Below are 22126 nucleotides of genomic sequence, written 5' to 3'. Positions count from 1 at the left end.
CGCCCCTATACAAAGTAGACAATTAAGTTAGTCAGCTTTCTTGTACTTGGAAGTCATAGAGAGTGGGTAAGAAGTTTTGAATTTATACACATCAAGATGCATGTACAACTTTTGAACTATGAAATAATATATATCACATTCACAACATTTGTCATCAGGGATTATGTGCCTATTCAGCACTCTGTCTCCGGTCTCCTTAATAAAACTAATTAACTAGATATTATTATATTGCAAGAGAGATCATCTACATGTAGCTATTGTACATTTAACTAACATGGCGGCTGATATATATATATATATAGTAGGGCATGGTCAAAGGCTGCTAAGGATTTATACGTAACATATATAAGTAAATGCAGTGGATAGTGAATATAGGAAAAAAATAATAATTAAGATTAATTCGATGTCTGATTTAAAAAACGACTAATTTGAAGTAATTAATTTTAGTGTCTATCAGCAGAAATCTATCTAAAGTTAAAATTTTATTTGGTATGAACTGACCTAACATAAAATGTAATAGCGAGAAATATACTTTAAGGTCTCAAACATTCACCACTAAATCAATCCACCCAAATACAATTTTTTTTGAACATATGAAGTACAAATTAGAAAACAAGTGGGTAATTCATGATCCTTATCGAGTGCAAGGTAGGACAAATTAGAAAAACACATTTAAGTTACTAATTTGACTTCATCTTATCTTACAACCCAAAATCTCTTATAAATAGGGTCATAATATTGTCCCTAAACACCATCCATCAATAGTCCAAAGAAACATTTATCCACATGATGACTTTACCAATGATCTCAATGTTTGTCCTTCTCATGGCTCTCCTAGCAATATTAACACAAACCTCATATGCTCAAAACTCACCACAAGACTATCTCAATGCTCACAACAAAGCACGTTCTGAAGTTGGTGTTGGTCCTATAACATGGGATTCAAATGTTGCATCTTATGCACAAAACTATGTGAACCAATTGAGAGGAAGTTGCCAGTTAGTACACTCTGGAGGTAAATATGGAGAGAATCTTGCTTGGAGCAGTGCTGACCTTACTGCTACAGCTGCTGTTAACATGTGGGTTGGAGAGAAGCCAAACTATAACTACAATTCTAATTCTTGTGTTGGTGGTGAATGCTTGCATTATACTCAAGTTGTTTGGCGCAATTCGGTTCGTCTTGGATGTGCTAAGGTGAAGTGTAACAATGGTCGTAGCACCATTGTTAGTTGTAACTATGATCCACCAGGTAACTATAGGGGTCAGAGACCTTATGGTATTAGTCCTTTTGAAATACCATTGAGCTTCAACAACCATGGCTTTGATAACAAGTAATTAGAGATGAAAAGTCACATATGAAAAATAAATCGATAAGTGACAAATATCTGTATATTTTCATATGCAGAAATATAGTCATATGGCATTGGCAGCATCATATGTAACAATAACATGCTCAATAATAATATATGTTCAATTATTATCTTTTTATCTATGATCTTTTTTTTAATTTGAATAAAAATTAACTTATTCCTCATTTCCATTGAGAAAGTAAAGAAAATATTTATGTTTTTTTTTTTATTGTTTTCTCCCGTTCTTTCACCTAAATACCACAAATTCAAGGTATTTCACAACTTTTGAATCACTAGCTGCTTATGTATGGAGAAGTGTATAAGGCAAATTCTATTAAGGTTCAATCACTGCATGAGTATATAACCTGCAGAGGAATCATAGCTTACTCTTTATTTTATTATCAAAGTTTGAAACCTAAAATAAACGTAAGGGACCAAATGTATAGTTAAGCCTTATTTTATTATCAAAGTTTGAAACATGTTGGTATTATTGAGCCTCCGAATTCTATAAAGGACATACCAATGGCTAACTAGTTGATGGTATCCTGAATCATTCACAGCAGCATATGCTTTAGCCAACTGCCACACCGTAAACCATGTTCGTCTTTTTTTCCTACATCGGTTTGATAAAACCCCCGTCCCCCGGTGATCCACCACGGTTGAAGCAAGAGAGTCCAATAATCTTCTCACTTTACATTCTTCAGGATTTTGTCATCATAATCAATTGTTCCACAGTCAGAGTATATTTGTTCATTAGTATCATCATCACCAAGGCAAAAAACAAGCCATATGAAAAGACCAAAACAAAGAAGCTGATAACATAACATAACAAAATGTAATGTCTGCATAGTGCATAATCTCTTAATTAAGTGGCGGAAGTCGAAGATTAAAATCAAGGAGTATGTTACCTAAACTAGTTGAACTTTAATACTTAGTTTGTTCAAAATAATTGTCCCACGGTTCTTTAAGGTTTTTTGTCCCGAGATTAGTTCCTTAAGTTTTTTTTTCTTCACATAAGTCCTTTATTTCTTGACACAATTTGTTATTAAAACCAGCTACAAATATTACTCTTTCTGCTACAGAGGATTTTCTCGATATTTACCATAAAATAATGTAACATCCCAAAAAAAATGAAAATTTACAAGTGCACAGATGCATTGTGTTTTTTAATACATACTGTATTTCAGTATGTACTCTTCTTTTGAAGAAATTGAGGAAGAGAAGCAAAAGGGGAATGAATTTGAAGGGTGAGATTGAAGAGGACAAAGTGTATTAAAACTGTGGCGGGATAATTTGACATTGAAACTTGTGCACTCAACTCCTCAAAAGTCTAAAAAGTATTATTTTCAATTCAAATCTTTCTTTTTTTTTTGGTTTCCTTAACAGGTGCTCCCGGGACTCTAGTTAGCATGACCCAATTTAAAAAAAAACAAAAAAAAACTGAATATAGAACTAAACAAATAAAAACAAATAATAGGATATATATCCTTTATATATTAAAATAGAATACAGTGCTAACAACAATTAGCGCCTAAACGTTTTCAACATATCCCGCCCAAATTCCCTTCACACATCCTTGATATTCTCAATTTTCACTAATTAATAGTATAATAATAATAATAATAATAATAATAACTACTCTGTCAAAATAATAACTACTATTCAGTTTCCATTCACCTTCATCGTAAAAAAACTTTCTCTCTTCCCAAGATACTACATTATTATTACTTTGTAATTATATTTCATCATAAATGGTGACGTTTCTTCTTCTTGAGAACCCTTTTTTTCCCTCTCTTCCATTTTGCAAACAAACAACTCTGCTTTTTTCCTCCATTTTTGTTCTACATCATCATACATGGGATTTTTTTGGACATTTTTTACATTATCATATACATGTGTAGCAAGTTGAAATTTTATTCGCTATTAGAATCCACTATTTATTTTTGAAAGAATTCTTTATGGATGGGTTGAATTTTTTGGGGGTCTTTCTTTTTTGACAGCGCTATGTCTCTCCATTTTCTATTTTTATCTCTTCCACATGAATTTCTTCTCTCTATTTTTATTCTTCAAATTTCTTTTTCTTTCATTCATGTTGCCTGGTATAACAAGTCTATACGCATAATCAATGTGACTGTATTTTGAGATGGAAATGGTGCAAGCAATTTATAATGGTAATTGGTATGTTGATGCTTAGATAATGGTAATTGGTATGTTGATGCATCATTTATGCACTATGATAAATATTTAATTGTATTATACATTTTTGTTTTGAGTGTGGTTTTTTTTGTACATCTATTTTATTGTATTGAAGATAAAGTTCATGTGTACCGACGATGTAAAATAATTAATTAAACTTACATTATTGGATGCATGTGTAAAATAATTAATTAAACTCGCATTATTGAATGCATGTGTAAAATAACTTTACATCGATGGTGCACAATAATTAAACTCGCATTATTGGATGATGCATGTGTAAAATAACTTTACACCGACGGTGTAAAATAATTAATTAAACTCACATTATTGGATGATGCATGTGTAAAATAACTTTACACCGACGGTGTAAAATAATTAGTGCATATGTAAAATAACTTTACACCGACGGTGTAAAATAATTAATGCATGTGTAAAATAACTTTACACTGACGGTGTAAAATAATTAATGCATGTGTAAAATAACTTTACATCGACGGTGTAAAATAATTAATTAAACTCACATTATTGGATGATGCATGTGTAAAATAAATTTACACCGGCGGTGTAAAATAATTAATGCATGTGTAAATAACTTTACACCGACGGTGTAAAATAATTAATGCATGTGTAAATAACTTTACACCGACGGTGTAAAATAATTAATGCATGTGTAAAATAATTTTACACCGACGGTGTAAAATAATTAATTAAACTCACATTATTGGATGATGCGTGTAAAATAACTTTACACCGACGGTGTAAAATAATTAATTAAACTCACATTATTGGATGATGCATGTGTAAAATAACTTTACACCGACAGTGTAAAATAATTAATGCATGTGTAAATAACTTTACACCGACGGTGTAAAATAATTAATGCATGTGTAAAATAATTTTACACCGACGGTGTAAAATAATTAATTAAACTCACATTATTGGATGATGCGTGTAAAATAACTTTACACCGACGGTGTAAAATAATTAATTAAACTCACATTATTGGATGATGCATGTGTAAAATAACTTTACACCGACGGTGTAAAATAATTAATGCATGTGTAAATAACTTTACACCGACGGTGTAAAATAATTAATGCATGTGTAAAATAACTTTACACCGACGGTGTAAAATAATTAATTAAACTCAAATTATTGGATGATGCATGTGTAAAAACTTTACACCGACGGTGTAAAATAATTAATGCATGTGTAAATAACTTTACACCGACGGTGTAAAATAATTAATGCATGTGTAAAATAATTTTACACCGACGGTGTAAAATAATTAATTAAACTCACATTATTGGATGATGCATGTGTAAAATAACTTTACACCGACGGTGTAAAATAATTAATTAAACTCACATTATTGGATGATGCATGTGTAAAATAACTTTACACCGACGGTGTAAAATAATTAATGCATGTGTAAATAACTTTACACCGACGGTGTAAAATAATTAATGCATGTGTAAAATAACTTTACACCGACGGTGTAAAATAATTAATTAAACTCAAATTATTGGATGATGCATGTGTAAAAACTTTACACCGACGGTGTAAAATAATTAATGCATGTGTAAATAACTTTACACCGACGGTGTAAAATAATTAATGCATGTGTAAAATAACTTTACACCGACGGTGTAAAATAATTAATTAAACTCACATTATTGGATGATGCATGTGTAAAATAACTTTACACCGACGGTATAAAATAATTAATTAAACTCACATTATTGGGATGAGAAATTTAATGGGATGAGAAACAATGTATGTATTCGTAGATTAGCTTTATACTTTGTGGTCTGATTTGTATTTGTAGAATGATGCAGGAAAATTGGCTGTTAAAATATTACATGGATTATGGAATCTTGCATTTTTTTTTGTTATTTGATTGATGTGCGGTTTCAATGGTATATGAATTAAAATTGAAGTGGTTTGATACGTAGCTGCTTATATATATATGTAGTATATACTGTATATAGATTATTTTTCATATTAGTACTCTTCATGAATATTGAATTAGATCGATAATAACTAAAATCTAATTTCTATGAAAATAAAAAATTGTTTATTGCTTACTTTTGATAGTTGCACGGGCCAAATTTGATCGATAATAACCAAAACTTACCGTAGTATTTGAGTTTTAGTTGGTATCATGTCTTTGAAATTCTAAAGGAATATTCATGATGTTCTTGCAGCGACGTGTATTCTTCTTTTTCTTTTTTCGACAATTTTTTGATAATTTTCTCTCTTATACTTACATTATATTCTTATTTTCTCTCTTTCTTTATATCTCTCTATTATTTTTATCCAATTAATAAAAAAAGTTATCTCAAAATTATATAAAAAAGTTGTTCAAATAACAAATGTGTAGTTTGATGGTGTCTAATCTATTGTCTTTCTACTAAGTATCCCAAAAATTCTACTAGAGTTTATTGACATTAAATTACTAATGTATGAAGTTATGGAAGTGTGTTTAGAATACTATTCATGTTCTAGAATTTCACTTACTTTTTTCTCCTAATAAAGCTATCATATTTCTAGGCATGTTTTAATTAATTTATTGAGTTCTTCAATGTTCGGAGTACTCCTTTTCTTATTTTTTTTTCCCACTTATTGTATAAGTTTAACAATAGAATGCAAGACAGTTGAGAGAACACGGAAGGCAAGAGTCTATTTCACAAGACAAAAAAATCAGCTTATAGCTTATGTCTTATAGTTAAAAACATGTTTGGTAATAATCTTTTTAAAAAGAGCCATCAACCATAAGCTATAAGCTATTAGCTAGCTTATCAGTCATCCGTTAATTTTGCCAAACAGAGCCTAAGAGAGAATGGTGATGAAATTTTCCGGCTATGTTTTGAGTTTGCTTTTAGAACATCTTCAATAGTATAATACCACTTTGAGTTTCATACATTACTAATTAATGCTTATGCAACTCACAATGGTACAAAAATAAGCAACTCATACTTCTATTTTTTTATAAAAGTTATTTAAATTGACCCATCATATTAAATAAGGCAACATGTACCCAAAAAAAAAGTCAAATTTTAGGAAAAAACTAACAAAAAAATAAAATGACCAAAGATTAGAGACATATTAAATATGTTTAGGAGAAAACTTAGGTAAAATACCATCCATTCTTTTTGTCTGTTTTCCACTTAAAATTGACACATAAACAATTTTTTCATGTCAGTTTTTAATAAATTAACACTAAAAATGGAAACATAGGATGCGTGGTAAAAAAATTGTTGATGTGTCAAATTTTAAGTCTTATACAATATATATTTAAATATTTACATAATTATTTACTTTATTTTTTTTGACACTTACATAATTATTTACTTAAAAAATATTTTATTCTTCTTCATAGTCATTTTTTTAAGAAAATTATTGTAATATATAACTCCTCCAAAATTCGTCCGTGCATCGCACGGGTAGAAGAACTAGTAAACTTATACAAAGTTATGTTCTACTATATATATATAACTCATTCATCATTGTGCAGCCACCGTGAACACCACTTAAAAAACAAACAAAAAATATTCTACAACCTCATCGCACATCAAATACCTTCAGAGATGAAGAAAACACCAGATTGTACCATGATCATAGACATCACAACCCCTCAAACGGTCTTCTCAATGTAATGTGTTCTGCTTGATTCTCAGGTTGCATCTATATACCAATAATATTATTCACTATTGCTATTGCTATTGCTATTTTTTTTTTGTTTTATATATAATTAGTATTGCTATTTAGAAAGAAAAGAAAAATACCATGCTCAAATGCATCATAACCATCTAATTGATATTATTTTGCCGGTGACAAAATTCAATCAGCTATACGGTATCAGTTGATCAATTTGTTTAAGGATCAACTTGAAAAGGGAAAGGTTTATGATTTGATGAAACTGCAGCTGCAGTGGAGAAGGTCAAAGATAGCGTTGTTATAGAAGTCATGGACTTATGCTCACATAAAACTGATGTTGTTGCAGTCCTGATGGAGCTTATTTACCAAAAACCAAACATATCAAGACCGATATTAAAATCGAGAAAGACTAGACCATTTCAATTATATGATCGTCATACAACATATATTCATTGTTTATTGTTTTGGATTACTATGAAACAGACTAAAACAAGAAGGTGAGAGAACGATGGAAAAAACTATTTTAATTTACATTGTATTTTTCAAGGTAACTGAATGTGACAATTTTAGATTACTATGAAATAGGTTGAAACAAGAAGATGAGAGAACGATGAGAAAAGTAATTACCTCAACAAAAAAAAAACGATGGGAAAAGTAATCTTAATTACTTTTCATTGATAAGATCTAAAGATATATAGTTTGTTGAAATTTAGTTGAATAAATCTATTTTTCAAGGTCACTAAATGTGAGAGTTTTTTATTACTACTAGTGGGGCAGGCAGACGCGTTCCGCGCCTGCCTGTGTCTAACTTATGTCAACAAAAAAACACAGGTCTTATGTTATGGTCAGTTTGTTAATAAAATATTTTTGTTTCTAAAAAAAAAGATGCGTCTTATGTTATGGTGAGTTTGTTAATCAAGGGTATTGTTGGTATTATGAAAAATTCACACCAAAACTCATGTATTCTCTTTATATGTAATATAGATATAGATATAGATATAGATGAAAGTAGTTGATTTTTTTTTTGTGGGCTAAAAAAACCAGTAGTAAATTTAATTACTTTTCATGGATAAGATTTAAAGATATATAATTTGTTGATTTTTAAATAATATTATTTTAATAATAAGATTAAAGTTTTACTTTTATTTAATGTTATTTATACAATACAGACATTCTTTACTCCATACCGTATATTTTAAGCAACTAATAAGATATCAAAAGAAAAAAATTTAAAAAACAAAAATCTCAAATTCAGCGTTGAACATTAAACCAAATTTCTCAAATAATATTTTTTAGGGTAAATAGTGTTATACCCCCCTGCAAAATAGGCAAGTTTTGCGTTACCCCCTGCAAAATATTTTTTTGAGATTACCCCCTGCAATGTCAAGATTCTTTGTGTTACCCCCCCTGGCTTAACAAGTGGGCATATGACATGGAAAAATCTTGACGTGGCATGACACGTGGAAATTAATTTATTTTTTATTTATTTTTAATTGCCAACTCATTAATTAATGTGGGTTTTTAATTAAAAAAATGAAAAAAAAACTTAAAAGTTGTTATATTTTTATGAACTTACTTAAAAAAAAGTTTTGTTTTTTTTTTTTGACTAAAAGTTGTTATTATATATATATAAAAAAAATTCTTATATATATATATATATATATATATATATATATATATATATATATATATATAACTAATAATATAGTAACAAAAAAAAACGAAGATGAAAAAAAACTAATAATAATAATAGTAACCAAAAAACTAATAATAATAATAACTAATATTATTATTAGTTAAAATATGTGATTGCAGTTTTTTTTTTTTTTTGGTTATATTAGTTAAAATATGTGATTGCAGTTTTTTTTTTTGGTTACTCTATTATTATTAGTTATTATTATTATTATTATTATTACTTTTTTGGTTACTATTATTATCATTAGTTTTTTTTCATCTTCGTTTTTTTTTTGGTTACTCTATTATTAGTTATTATATATATATAAGAATTTTTTTATATATATAATAACAACTTTTAGTCAAAAAAAAAAAACAAAACTTTCTTTTAAGTAAGTTCATAAAAATATAAAAAATTTTAAGTTTTTTTTTTCATTTTTTTAATTAAAAACTCACATTAATTAATGAGTTGGCAATTAAAAATAAATAAAAAATAAATTAATTTCCACGTGTCATGCCACGTCAAGATTCTTTCCATGTCATATGCCCACTTGTTAAGCCAGGGGGGTAACGCAAAGAATCTTGACATTGCAGGGGGTAATCTCAAAAAAATATTTTGCAGGGGGTAACGCAAAACTCGTCTATTTTGCAGGGGGGTATAACACTATTTACCGTATTTTTTTAAAAAAATTATCTAGCTAAGATAGTAGTGTGAATTTAATTCAATAGATTACCACATTATCTAAAAACAAAAAAACAACCGCAGATTAAACGGGTGGGTTCGATGAGATCTGAAGTAGGGTCATCCATCCATGAATCCATGATCCATATACATACCTGCCGATTTGATTCTAGGGGTGCGTTTCATCTGCTAAAAAATAGGGATTGGACTGAACAATTTTTGTTGTACCATGTTTGATTTGTTTGATTTGAAACTGATTATGGGAGTGGACAAATTAGGTAGCAAGGGACATGACAAGAACAAAATTTTTTGTACATCACTAAACCACATGACAACTTTTTGTTCACAGTACAACTATAAAAAATACGAAAGTACCCATTTTATTATCGAATATAAAAATATTATCGCCCTATATCTCTCTGGTACAGTTTTGTCTTGTCCTGTATTATCTTGTTTTGTCATGTGCTATTCTGTTCATTTCTTACTGTTTTACGAATCAAACGCACCCTAGATATATATATATATATATATATATAACACAACACAAGTAAACGGTTTGCTCAAAAAAGTAAAAACAAACGAGCTTTCCTTCCTATTTGTTAAACTGAATAATAATAATTTTCATCCTCAATTTTCTGCAATCAGGGTTCTTCTTCACACTTTCTGAATGGTATGCTCCTTCCTATTTTATTTAGAATTAGCCTTTCTTAATGCCAACGGAATATCAAATCAAACTTCCTCATAAGACCGGTTAGTATGGTTTATCATTATTCATTCATTGCATTGCACTCATTATAATATTAATTTTTTTTTTAATTGCTTGTTGTGACTGCAATTTCATGTAAATTAGTTTTAGTGTGTGGGTTAACCGTGTGGACTAATGCGGACCAAATTCGGGTTTACATATCATAACTGGTTTTTATTTGCTGCTAGGCTATTTAAAGTGCGGGTTTATGAGAGTTTGGTCAAACGGGGCGGGCTAGCCTGTATATCCAACTCTACCATAATCGCGAAAATGGGAAAGAATAAACAAACTTTTCACATAATAAAAAAAATATAGGTGAAGCACATGCTAGTCTTGGACTTCTGTTTTAGAAAATGGGGTGATAAATATTTCTTTGTCTCCTCATTTTTCATGATATTTTATGTTATGGGCAGAAGTTGTTATGCATTGAGTAACCCAAATAGATGGGGATATCAAAGCAATTATGTCTATATCGTCGGTCCTCCACCCATCGCAAAATGTACAATGTATTCTTGGGATGATAAAAAATTGCAAAAAGACATTACACTTCCATCTCATGCTTCTCTTGGAAGATATCCCTCAATGCTTGATTGGTTATTTAGACATCTACGAAATGAGGTAGATTATTCTCTTGTTGGGTAACTTGCAAATTGTACACCTTCTCTTGTGGTTCTTGTGTTTCGACCTATTTCCTTTTCTTCTTTTCTTTTGAAACATTTTTCCTTTTTGTTTGATATTGACAAGAATAAGAAATAATTGTGAAGGTTTATAGTTTCAATAATGAACAAGTATTGAGATAAAAAAAAGAATTGAATACATTGTTTGATTATTATTGGGAATTGTTTACATGCATATCGTATTGGACATTAATAGTTTGATTAGTTTTGTATGTTATGTTTTCAACATTAATATAGTTTGTTTAGTTTTGTATTTTATGTTTTCAACATTAACATAGTTTTGTTTTGCAAAAATAACGGTCAGCTGATAAGTTAGTTTATGACTAATGACTGATAAATTAGTTGATGTGTTTGGTAAAATTAGCGGCTCAACCGGTTGATAAATGTAAAATAACATAAAGTACAATCTTGTAATTCACAATAGAATTTATAACAAATTAATTTTCAAGATATTTTGAATTTAGTAGTTTAAATTTATTAATTAATATATCTTTTATGGTTAAGTCTATTGTGCACCCTTTTTTTTAGGTGCATCGGTGTACCCTTGTATTTTACATGCTATAGCAGGTTGCCCTCTGAGTGCACCCCACAAAATATGAAACAAAGGAAAAGCAAATTTAAATCCTTTTTTATATGTATATGAGACATTTTTGTTTGATAAAAAAATATATTTTTATTGGAGGCCTAAAACGAGAATTTTAGTAGTCTTACCCTTAAACAGACCCTAACTTAGATGTGTACATGGATTGGGCAAATCCGGTCAAACCCACTCAATCCAACTCAAAACAGTGGGTAAAACTGGACTCAACCCAAAAAACTCACCGACCCACTAGTGCTTTGGTTTTTAAAATATTTTTTATGAAAATACTAAAGGTTTTACTATTTGATGTTATATATTTTTTATAGTGAAAATAAGTTATATTGTACTATTTTTTAAGAAAATAAAAAAAATTGAATAATTTTTATAAACAAATATGATGATTCATCGCGCTATTTTAAAAAATAAATAAATAAATTGAATAATTTTTATAACAAATTTGATGATAAGAAGAAATTAGTTCGTCAAAAAAAAAATGAAATTAGTTATTCAATAAAAAGAGGACAAAAATTAATGATAAAAAAGTAAAAAGGAAATTTTATCTCTAATTCCCTCTCGTGTTACTAACCCCCAAAAGATATATAAATACAGAATCTGCAAACAGAATTACAACAAAACTAATAGAATCAAAGAGTGAAAATTCGATACTTTTTCAGACTCCAAGATCAAAGCAAAGATTCAGAGAGGCAAGATAAGCAGAAAATGGCGGCATTGGAGGACACTGTTTCTCTCCTTCCTCACGTCTCATCTCGAGACAAGCAAATTCTCGATAACGTCCATGGAAGAATCTCCATTGATTCGGTATATTTCATCATTTTCTTCATTATTATGTCATTCTTTCACTGTTCAGTGTTATTCAATTTCTTCTTTATGATATTTATTTGTTTGGAAAATGTTAACATGTACACCAAAGACATATGTTAAGAATACAAATGTAATAATATTCTCTTGTAACTTGTGCATTATATTTTTTAAACATTAAATTCTTTTATATTATTAAATGTAAATTTCTATTTTTAGATACTTTACACACATGACCCTGTTTGTTTTTTCAGGTAAGTTTGAAGTTCGTTGACACAGAACAATTTCAGAGGCAAGATTGGATCTTTTTTCTTTTTCTATTAAATGGTTATTTTCACAATCTTATTTTGATTTTTTGTTTTTTTGTTTTTGGATATATACTGCAGGCTTTGGGAACTAAAACAACTCGGTCAGTATATTTTATATGCAATGAAACAGTATAAATTAGGAACTCGTTTTGAAATTTGTACATACTATCAGGGACGGAACCAGAAGTTTTGAGTAGTGGGGTCATTATAAAATTGCATCATTAAATAAATATAACATTTCATTTTCAAAAGCATAAAAAATACATTATAATTGTTCTCTAGGACGTTCCATTTTTTATTTTTTATAATGAGCTAGGGATCGAACCCAGGACCTATAACGTACTACTCAAACCCCTCACCACTAGACCAAACCTAGTGGCTTTACGTTCCATATTTTGATAAAATTGAATAATTTTCTCTTTTTCAACATCAAGAAAAATATCTCTCTCAATATAAGTAATTAAACAATTATTTAAACAGTCATCTCCCATAAATTTTTCGGTGTGCGCAACTAAGTAAGTTTTAAACTGATTGTGTGTGGCGTGAGTGTTAGACTACAATGAAATTTATCAACTAATTTATTTGTTATATAATATAATATATGTATAGTAGTATAAAAAAAATTCACATCAAAGTGAGGCATAGGCCTACATAATGGTCTTCCTAGGTCCGTCCCTGCATACTATAGTTTGTTAATATGTGTAATTTGAAGCTAGTGTTAGTTTTATAGTGTAGGTTTGATATTGCAATAAAATTAAGTAGGGTAAATGATCATTAACCCCCTTACAAAATAAGCAAATTTTCGTTTACTCCCCTATGCAGATTTTTTTTCTGTTTACCCCCCTGCAAAAAATAGATTCACTCATTTTGCCCCCCGTGTGTACATCAGGACATGTGAATGTGCAAATCAGCTGACATGACTTGTACACGTAGAAAAAATAATTAATATTTATTTTTTAAATTCCACGTCAGATAATATATTTTTTTTTAAAAAAAAATTCTTACAAAATAAAAAAACGGATTTTCTTTTTTTTTCCCCAAAAAAATCCTACAAATAAATTTTTTTTCCTACAAAAGTTTTTAAAAAATTTCCTGCAAAAAAATAATTTTTTTTCCTACAAAGAATTTAAAAAAATTTCCAACAAAAAAAAATGAATTTTTTTTATTTTGCTCCCAAAATAAATATTTACTCTAAAATAAAGTTTATTTTCAAAATAAAAATTTTAAAGATTTATTTTCAAATCTTTTTGAATTAAAAAAAACATGATCTTTATTTTTTAAAAACAAAACATTATTTTTTTGTTAATCTCTTTGAATTAAAAACAATAGAAAAAGAAATTTTATTCGTGTTTTTCTCTTATACCAAAATCATTTGCGCTAGAACTAGAAAAATAGAAGGAAGCAGAAGACAATAACGAAGTAAAAGACGATTCCGGTGAATGAAGAAGCCGACGACGAATATGATCACGACGGTGGAAGCAAACCGGCGAAGATTCTGTTTTTTTTAAATCAAAAAGATTTGAAAATAAATTTTTAAAATATTTATTTTGAAAATAAACTTTATTTGGGAGAAAAATATGAAAATTCGTTTTTTTATTTTAGGAAAAAATAATAATTTTGTACGAAAAAAACTATTTGTAGGAATTTTTTAAAATTTTGTAGGGAAAATTTTTTTATTTGTAGGATTTTCTTTTAATTTTGGAAAAAAAAAATCGTTTTATTAAGTTTGTAGAAAAAAAAATTAATTTTTTTTTTTTTGAAAAAAATATTATCTGACGTGAAATTTAAAAATAAATATAAATGTTTTTTCCACGTGTACAAACCACGTCAGCAAATTTGCACAATCACATGTCCTGCTGTACACACAGGAGGCAAAATGAGTGAATCTATATTTTGCAGGGGGTAAACAGAAAAAAAATCTGCATAGGGGGATAAACGAAAATTTGTTTATTTTGCGGAGGGTAAATAATCATTTACCCAATTAAGTAAGAGTAATTTTTAGAATGATGCTTAATGCAATGAAGCTCCCATTCACGAATTACGCGATAGATGACGTGTTCATTCAAATGACTTAATTTTTGTGGACCCAGAAACAAGCGGTGAAGTGTTTGTGTTGTGTTTCTTCTTTCTTTCCACTAACCCCTCTCACCCTCTTGATTTCCTATCCTTATTCTTTCCTCACTATCTTTCTCCCTTGAGATTTGGTTTCTTCATTATTTCTAGTAGGGAGGCAACGACAACCGAAGATGGAAAATTAGCAAAATATTTTCATATCTTTAACTACTACTTAAGGTTTTAAATTGCGGTCCACATTCGTAATTGCGGCCGCAGTATTGCTGATGCGGTAGACTCCGCATCCGCATCGCACCGCAATTGCGATGTGATCCTAATTCACGTGTACGGCTGCATCGTAACTGCATCAGTAGCCGCATTAGACGTTTTTGGTGATGTTCGTTCAAATTTTCTCACCAAGAAATAAAATTTATGAACTTCAAATCCTAATTTGTGTCAAATCTAATGAAAAATCTTACTTTTAACAATATCTCAATCGTGTATTTAAAGAACGTTCAAATTAGTATTTATGGAATAAACTAAGACTATGCAATAGTAGATAAATAGTGTATTTACATAGTAGTTTTATTTTATATAGCTTGTGAAAAAAAAAATTAAGGTACCGTATCACTAGTGTATGAAACTCTCTTAGATACTCTAATTGGAGACGTTCTAAGTGACATAAAAGAGAGCAAAAGATATTTCTAAATTCCCATTTTTCAGAATTATGTTACAGAGATGAAAGTCTAGTTTTATGGATACATAAATGGTTATGGATACATAAAAATAAGCATTGCATCAATCATATAAACAAAAAGTAGGAATAGGTTTGCATCTTCATATCCTAATAATGGGTGGTATTTTGGCAGGAAATGATATTGGCCAGCTCCGAATTTGCTCTTCCTAGGGTAAGTTTTTTAATATATTGTATCTAAATTACTGATTTTGCAGACATATTTTCTGACAGAATTGGTTAGTTTTGTTTATTGTTAATGTATGTATTTATTTCAAACTCTTCACCTTTTAAATTTTTTTTTCTTTTTGTTGATTTTGGTTATTCAGAGCTCAAACGAGAAACATTTCTTGTATGATATTGTTGTCAATGGAAGAAATGGGATTGGTGTTGATAAGTAAGTGCATTAAATTTTGTCCATCATGACTTACTAAACCTCAGTTTTCATAAAACTAAAATTAATTAGTACTCCATTCGTACCAAATTATAAATCACTTCGAGAAAAAAAATTATACTAAATGAAGTATTTAATGTTATTTTTACTTTACATTACCAATAAAATATGGTGTGGACACTTTATTATAGTCTATGGTAGACCTTTATGATCTAAAGGTGAAAATTGGTTTCCCACCATGGGAAACCTACATGATCTAAAGGTGAAAACTGAATCTTTAATTTGAACCGTCCGATTTAATATTAATGGCTAAAATTTAGTACAGCTTGAAACCATATGCATAGCTACAGCAGAGAATCTAGATCCGTTTATATGTCATAATCACATGATTTGCACGTGCTTTTTTTGCTCAGTCCCCTCCCTTCATTTAGTTTGATAGCTCAATTTTTACATAGTGATATAGTTTGCCATTTGTTGAATGGAGGAGCTACCTTTCTCTCATGTTACTAACTAATAATAGCCAACTTTTATGATTATTGAAAAACAGCTGCAAATTTTACTCTTTTTCCTCCATATTTACCATAAAGAATTGAATTATGAACTATGAAGGTTTTGAACTATGATTAGGAGAATTTCTATGATATGATACTTGTATTAGAAATAAAATATTTAGTTAGATGTAGTATGATTTCATTTTTTTTGTTTAACAAACTCTCGATGATTATCTGTTAATGCATCGTGAGTTTGAGGGGAAGTGTTAGATAATAATATTATTAGGGTTTTAAGCTTGTTACAAAATTATCCCAATAACTTATCAATCTAATCCAACTAATATCACAATTAATATCCAATAGAGAGCAACCTAACAACCAATAAGACAAACCATCGTACAAAGGAGCAGCAGCGAAACCAAACCGAACAGCAAACCAAACCAAAATGTTCCAATCCAAATTAAATCAAATCAAACCAATCCAAAGTAGAGAGAATAACCAAACCAAATAGAGAAAGAGGAACCAATCAAAAGAACCAATAGAGAGAAAGAGAAGCATTCAAACAGAAGAAGAATCAATAGGGAGGGAGATGCAATCAGACATAAGAAAATCAACATAGAGAAGCAATCAGACAGAGGCCATCAAACAGAAGAAACCAAATAGGGGAGAAATGCAATGCAATCCATCAGAAATCGATCAAAAGAAACAATTGAGAGAAGAGGCAATCAATCAGAAGAAATCAATCAGAAGAATTCAATAGAGACAATTAAATAGAAGAACATAATAGAGAGAACCAATTAAACAGAAGAAGCCAATGAGGGAGAATACCAATCAAACAAAGAAGAAATCAAAAGGGAAGAGACAATCAAACCAGAGAGACCATAAGAAACCAAATCGTGAGCACTCGACTCACCAAACAAAACCAAACTATCAAATTGTGAGTATTACCTCACCAAACTGATTCATTCAAACAAATCTCAAAATTAATGGAACCAAACCAACAAAACTAGATCAAACTAAACCGAACAAACCCGAATCAAGACAAACAAACCAAACTGATATTTATTTATTTTACCAACTCAAAAACACCAAACGGTGTCTATTCCTCTAAACAAACAAATCCAAAAAGTATAATCAAGTCATCAACCCAAATGGAATTGAACCAATCAAACCAAAACCAAGTAGAACCAAAATTTAGCCAAATCAAACAAAATGAAACCTGGTGCAACAGAACAAACACAAGAGACCCTTGCAAAATGGTGACGGAAAACGAACATATGGCAAAAGATGCGAATCATCAATCTCAATAGAAATCAATTCTATTAATTCCCAACCAAGCTCTTCAAACACAAACCCATAATCAAAACCGCAGCGGCAACATAGAAGCCACAACACACAAATCTTTAACAAATCAAACTGAAGACTAAAAATTCCCTCTTTTGGGAACTCGACAGCGGAACGATGACAAATTTCAAGGCGGATCAAACCATGCTCTCGATACCATGTTAGAATCAAATATACAAACTAAGATAATACCAAAAGAGGCAACTAGGGTTACATAATATTAGAATTGCATTAGCTAAATAAAATAGAGTTACAAGAGATTATATAGCAAAACCTAGTGAATTATAAACCTCTAATGAGCCCAATAATATAAAGCCCAATAACTTATTATCTTAACACCTACCCTCAAACCCACGATGCATTAACAAGAAGCATCGTGAGTTTGTCAAACAAAACAAAATACGAAAAACATACTAAATAATATATTTTGTTATTCCGCTGCCGAGTTCCCAAAAGTTTGGGAACATGTGTTTGATTTAGCTTTTGAAGTTCGGTTCTATGAAAAAGAAAAAAAATTGTTCGGCTGAATCGTTGATATAGGTACATGAGGAAATTGATTGATGTTCGGTTGCTAATGATGTTTTCTGACGGTGAATTTTGATTTAGTTTTGGTGGGTGGCTTTGCAATTGAACTTTGAAGGTAATATATTTTTATTGGTTTGCTTGGTGCGTTGCAATTCATGATAAGGCACACGTTTGACTTCTGAGTGCATTGCTCTATGTGTGTACTTTGGTATTTAGTTAGTTTTGTTGATCTGTTTGGTTCAACCTGATTTGTTTGATTTAGAAACAAGGGTGATGCTGATATAATACTGTGTGGTGGTTGAGTTGATTTTATTTTGGTCTTTTGTCCATGTCTTGGTTCTGTTTTTCTCGATTGATTTTGGATCTTTTGTTTTTGTGATTCAGTTCCGTTTGATTTGATTTGGTTCTGACTGAATTGGTTTTGTTTTGTTATGGTTGGTTTTGTTTGGTTCTGTCTCGTGAGTTAAGATAGTACTCACAATCTGTCTGTCTGGTGAGCGAAAGCTCGCAATCTGTCTGTCTGGTGAGCGAAAGCTCGCAATCTGAATCTGGTGAGGGAATACTCACAATCTGAATCCGGTGAGGGAATACTCACAATCTGAATCCGGTGAGGGAATACTCACAATATGACTATTTGAAACTCTGAAGCCTGAAATCTGAAGCCTGAAGTCTGAAGCCTGGAATCTGAAGCCTGAAGCTGAAGTTAAATCTGGTTCACCACTTCGGTTAATGCAATTAGTTAATTTAGTTTATTTTCAGGGTTGATTTTGTGACAAGCTCCAAGCTTAGTAAGCTTTAGCTTGAGGGGTAGTATTAGAAATAAAATATTTAGTTAGATGTAGTATGATTTCATTTTTTTGTTTAACAAACTCTCGATGATTATCTGTTAATGCATCGTGAGTTTGAGGGGAAGTGTTAGATAATAATATTATTAGGGCTTTAAGTATTGGGCTTTATGTGTTAGTAGTCTAGTAGTCCATTAGGAATTATTATAAATTATATTGTAATCCTTATTTTGTTAAGCAATGCAATTCTAATATTATGTAACCCTAGTTGCCTCTTTTGGTATTATCTTAGTTTGTATATTTGATTCTAACAACTTGTTGGGTCTTTGAAGGGGTCGGGGATCATCACATCGGGCCTTGAACAACTTCACAAGTGAGTTGGACATCACACTTTAACCAAAAACCTTAAGATGTTAGGTTTATGGATCCTCTCACTTATAAAGTGTTCAACCTTCACTTTTCTAAGCAATGTTGGACTTAACTACTCATACTTGCCACAACAATCTTCCCCTCAAGTGTGAGTCCATCCACTCTAGGATATGCTCCCTCTCAAGCGGAAGCTTTCTTCATCCTACACTTATACCGCTGTTAGCCACACTGTCAACGGGACCCGCCGCCTGACCACCTTTGTCAGGAAGACTTTCGATATAAGGAGCAAGTTTAACCCTTCGTCGAACCATCGGCTCTGATACCACTGTTGGGTCATCACGAGGGGGCAGCCGGGGAATCATCCACATGAGGCTCAAGAACAACTCTACAAGTGAGTTAGGCACCACACTTTAACCCAAAACCATAAGGTGTTAGGTTTATGGGTCCTCTCACTTATAAAGCGTTTAATATTGATTATGAAAAGGATTTTATTATTTTATTTTTATTATTCATCACAACAACACTGATCATTGAACAATAACAAGTATAATAGTGGTTACTTAACTAACAAGTAACTCAACAAACATGAAACAACTCTAACTAATATAACTAACTTTTTGAAAGTTAGTTATTCTAGTTTTCCTATACACAAAGTAATACACTATATGAAGCCCTTGTATATAGTTTGAATTACAAAACAACAAAAGATACATCTTCTGTTGGGATGCTACCAAATGCAGATTTGTATTCAATTTTCCATTAGAAGCTAGAATTAGAAAACTATCAACAAAGCTGCCGAAATCGCAAATGTTATGCCGCTTACTAAGCTTCTGCGAGAAGAAGGCCTCCAAGAAGCTGTAACAAAAAGCAAAGCTTATATTAGATTCTCTTCCTTATTACATATCACAAGGAAACTAAATCTAATCACTATATCTTATATCTCCTTTTCAACAATCATCTCTATACAGTTAGAAAAAAATAAGTTAACTTGTCATATAAGTTACATCTCAAATTTTAAAACTCCAATTTTAACTTTTCTGCAACTACCTATATAGACTTTCTTATAAATTAAAGAGTTACTGCTCCGAATGTACCTAATTTCCAACGTGGACCAAATACACGTACTTTTTGCTTATATTTATGTCTAGACGAGTACATATTTCAGTTGAGGAGCGAGACAAGTATAATGGAAAAATTATACTGAAAAAGAAGTAACAAAAATTCAAAGGACTCACTACTTAGAAGAAGAGTGGAGCCATTATTAAAATAAAACTGATAGTCATTGTACCACATGAAACAATTGGATCCATAAATTTCCCATCTTCTTTTATTTTCAATTACAGTTCTAAAAGTGTCCAGTTGACCATCAAGACACCTTCTGCAATCCTGCCTACTGATATCTCTTGTGCATTGAGCCATACCATATCTCTTCTCACTTTGATTGAAGTTCAATACTTCTGTGTGGAACATAAACGAATTCACCGAAGCTGTGGCTGCTACTCCACTCATGAAAGGTATCCCTTGTAAAACTAAAGAAGGATCATCAATATCAGGGTGATTTGCGGTTGCGGTTGACACAGCTGATCCCTGCAATATTTCTCCGAAGAAGCTATTGTTCGAATAGCGTAGGAAACACCATCTAAACCAAATTGTAACATCTCTATACTTAGGAAAAGTACCATCTAAGGCTACTCTTGTAGAGTTAAGGGCACAAACAGAACAATTGTAAGCAAGCAGATATGTCCCCTCTACATAATATAGTACCATAAACCCTGTTGGACTTTGTTCCTACAATGGTTTGGTAAAATCCATGGTGATCAACCACATTTGAAGCAAGAGAATCCAATAAGGTTTTCTTATTGGTTTGAAATGTGTCTTCATTGACATTAGATTCATATTTGTCATACATGGAACCTATCTTTATATTAGTATCATAAGCAAGGCAAAAAAAGCCATTATGAAAGACCAAAACAAAGAAGCTCATAACACATAGCATACCAAAATAAAATGGCTTCATAGTTTCTTTGATATATTCAGAAGTGGAAGATCAAAAGCAATGAGTTTGTCCCCTTCCTTTAAAATTTATCAGTTGGTCAAATAATTAAATTTATTATAAATTGATAATTATTTTATCACTTTTATATTTTATGTGCAAGTTAGAAACTCTTGGGTGATGTATACAACTATCTTTCATATTGTTAAGTAAAAGTCAAAGAAAATTTTCAATTCATCATGTTAATTAAATGTACTTAATCTCATCCAAAAAGCTAGTTGAAATTAATGATGACGATCACCAAGCTCATTAACATGGATTTTGCAGGCATGCCGTGAGAAATGGACATATATGCCCACATTGCGTGTGAGGAGGATATTAAACTCAACCACAAGATAATTTATTGTCCCAAGTACAAATTGTTTAAAATATTAGTAAGATAATTTTTTGTCCGACATAGTGTGACATAAATGATAGATGTTTGAATTCCTTAACCATTTGATCCTGGGTTCGATCCCGCAGTTGTGTGCAGAGCATACTTTTGGTTTACCCAAAAAAATTGTCCATTGAATAACGTACTACCTCTGTCCTTAAATTGCCTTATTTTGTCATGCAACTAACAGGGTGGGAATCGAAATCTGCATCAGGGACGATCATGGACGGTTTGTATTAGCAAAATCGGAATGGATCTCACCTATCATGGATGTCGCGGTTGGTGAAGCGTCCGGCTTGTAAAAGAGTGGTGAA

The 22126-nt window shown here is 30.6% G+C and overlaps 1 protein-coding gene and 1 pseudogene across 1 annotated transcript; one reads left to right on the top strand and one right to left on the bottom strand.

The window, feature by feature from the left end:
- The first annotated feature begins 736 nt into the window (after window positions 1-736).
- Window positions 737-1535, top strand: LOC123908775 (pathogenesis-related protein 1-like). The gene has a single exon (XM_045959503.1). It carries the CDS (start codon window positions 787-789, stop codon window positions 1333-1335), a length of 549 nt encoding a protein of 182 aa, XP_045815459.1. The 5' UTR covers window positions 737-786; the 3' UTR covers window positions 1336-1535.
- An 18503-nt stretch (window positions 1536-20038) lies between these two features.
- On the bottom strand, window positions 20039-21405 carry LOC123909877 (annotated as a pseudogene).
- Between the last annotated feature and the right edge of the window lie 721 nt (window positions 21406-22126).

The sequence above is a fragment of the Trifolium pratense genome, linkage group LG2 (assembly GCF_020283565.1).
Source record: "Trifolium pratense cultivar HEN17-A07 linkage group LG2, ARS_RC_1.1, whole genome shotgun sequence".
In the NCBI taxonomy this organism is placed as follows: domain Eukaryota; kingdom Viridiplantae; phylum Streptophyta; class Magnoliopsida; order Fabales; family Fabaceae; genus Trifolium; species Trifolium pratense.
The sequence above is the reverse complement of the archived record's forward strand: the minus strand, read 5'-3'. Positions and strand labels throughout refer to the sequence as shown.